The 2,178-nt window shown below is 42.0% G+C and overlaps 1 protein-coding gene across 1 annotated transcript in view; it reads left to right on the top strand.

The window, feature by feature from the left end:
- Window positions 1–6: 6 nt before the first annotated feature.
- LOC138866712 (uncharacterized) overlaps window positions 7–2,178 on the top strand; it is a 293,769-nt gene continuing 291,597 nt past the window's right edge. Inside the window, exon 1 of the mRNA XM_070140054.1 lies at window positions 7–352. Coding sequence (XP_069996155.1) covers window positions 100–352 — 253 coding nt within the window. The 5' untranslated portion in view covers window positions 7–99. The remainder of the gene's footprint in view (window positions 353–2,178) is intronic.

Genomic DNA, 2,178 nt, shown 5'->3' with positions numbered 1-2,178 from the left:
GACACACATGAGTCGGCGAGAAGAGTGACGTCACGCGGAAGAGCCAGCACGCGAGCGTCTCATCGCCGCCCGACGACCCTCGGCGCCACAACGAGCTCGATGGCGTTCCCAGGGCTCTCCCGCTCCAGGTGCCTCGGCGCTGGGGCAAAGGCCAACGCCAAGAGGGCCGGGATGGGGAATCCTTTGGCTCTGTTCCTCTTCCTGCTGGTGACCTCGCTGGCCCTGTTTGACCTCGGGGCAGCCAGCGAGTTCCCGGATAGAGAGTGCTGTGACTCCGCCCCCCCGCCTCCGCCACAGTACCACACCGTGACCTCGACCTCCACCACATCCACGCCGCAACCTCCTCCTTACGGTGAGTACGAAACGTTGATCGCCTCTGTGACGAAGAGGGATTTTCGTCTTTGCTGCTCATTTATCTATCCATATATCTATTTATTCTTTATTGTTTGTTCGTTTTTGTTGTTGTTTCCTCTCGATCACCTTCATAAGAGTCGATTCCCCCTTATCGTGTACCGAAATATAACCTTTCCCATTTTTATTCGGAGATTTATTGTTGATATTGCTGTTGGCATTTGATCGTCTCTAGTAATATGCATGGCTTTTTTCTATTTAATTCTATTGAGTTAAGATTCCTCGCACCAAAAATGTCTGTTATATCGTTCTTTTATTCTTCTCTATGTATCTGTCTATCTAATTATCTATCCGTCTTTGTATTTATCTATCTACCCACTTGTGTAGCAATCTAACCGTATGTCTGTCTGTCAATCTGCCTCTCTCTCTCTCTCTCTCTCTCTCTCTCTCTCTCTCTCTCTCTCTCTCTCTCTATATATATATATATATATATATATATATATATATATATATATATATATATATATATATATATATATATATGTCAATCTGCCTCTATCTATATATCTATCTGTCTGTCTCTTGTCTGTATCTCTCTGTCTGCCTGCCTGCCTGTCTGATTGATCTGTATGCCTTTTGTGTCTATCTATTTGTATTTGTCTGTCTGTCAGTTTCACCGTCTTTCTTCAGTTCAATCGGTCCATCTGTCTGTCTGTGTCCATTTGCTTGTCTATTTGTATGTTTAACAGCCTATCTATCTGTCTGATCTGTTTACCAATCCGTCTACCTGTCTACCTGCCAATCAATCAATCTGTTCATCTGTCTTTCTGTCTGCCCGTCTATTTGTCTATCTACCTATCTGTCTGTCTAGTTATTAGTATATCTATCTAGTTATCTGTATGTCTGCCTATCTACATACCTATCTACCTATCCATCTTTCTATACATATACATCCCTCTATCTATCTTTTATAGTAACGTATGTACTTAAGGGGAGGCCCACCAATTATCAAAAGTCACCTATTTTCCAAATCCATCATTTTACAGATCCCTTTTAATGATATTCAAATCCCATAAGTGCATTTATCATCATTTTCGGTTCCTTAATATCGCATGCGAGTCATCTATTCACTCCATACATACATACCTATTTTATTCATTGTAACACGCAAGGAGACTATATATAAAACGACTTTTCTCTTTATTATTGGCATCGTAGTATAACCGCTGTCATGTCAGACGTTACTTACAGCAGGGAGACATGTCATTAATGTCATAACTGTCATCACTATTCTCCGACGGCCTTCCATGTCATTACAATTTTTTCCCTTTTTTTCTTTTTTTACAGTGATATCTATTCATCACACACTTTGCACTTGGCTAACGTATCATCGCACGGTCACAGTGGCAAAACAATAAACGTTATTGTTATTGCATGTGTCATCATGAAACGTTTTTGTCTCGTTTATTCACAGCACTTGAATCTAACATGGTCGTTCTGCTTTCCTCTATTATAGCTTTTACATTTCTGAATGTTTTCTCTATACATTTGTCTATCTATCTGCCTATCTATCAATCTCTCTCTCTCTCTCTCTCTCTCTCTCTCTCTCTCTCTCTCTCTCTCTCTCTCTCTCTCTCTCTCTCTCTCTCTCTCTCTCTCTCTCTCTCTCTCTCTTTCTTTCTCTCTCTCTCTCTCGCCTTCTCTCTCTCACTTCTTTCTCTTTCTCTCTCTTCACTCTCACCCTTCTCCTCTCCTCCCTCCCCTCTCTCTCTCTCTCTCTCTCTCTCTCTCTCTCTCTCTCTCTCTCTCTCTCTCTCTCTCTCTCTC

Source organism: Penaeus vannamei, chromosome 26, assembly GCF_042767895.1.
Source record: "Penaeus vannamei isolate JL-2024 chromosome 26, ASM4276789v1, whole genome shotgun sequence".
NCBI classification, from domain to species: Eukaryota; Metazoa; Arthropoda; class Malacostraca; order Decapoda; family Penaeidae; genus Penaeus; species Penaeus vannamei.
This window is presented reverse-complemented; position numbering and strand designations above follow the sequence as displayed.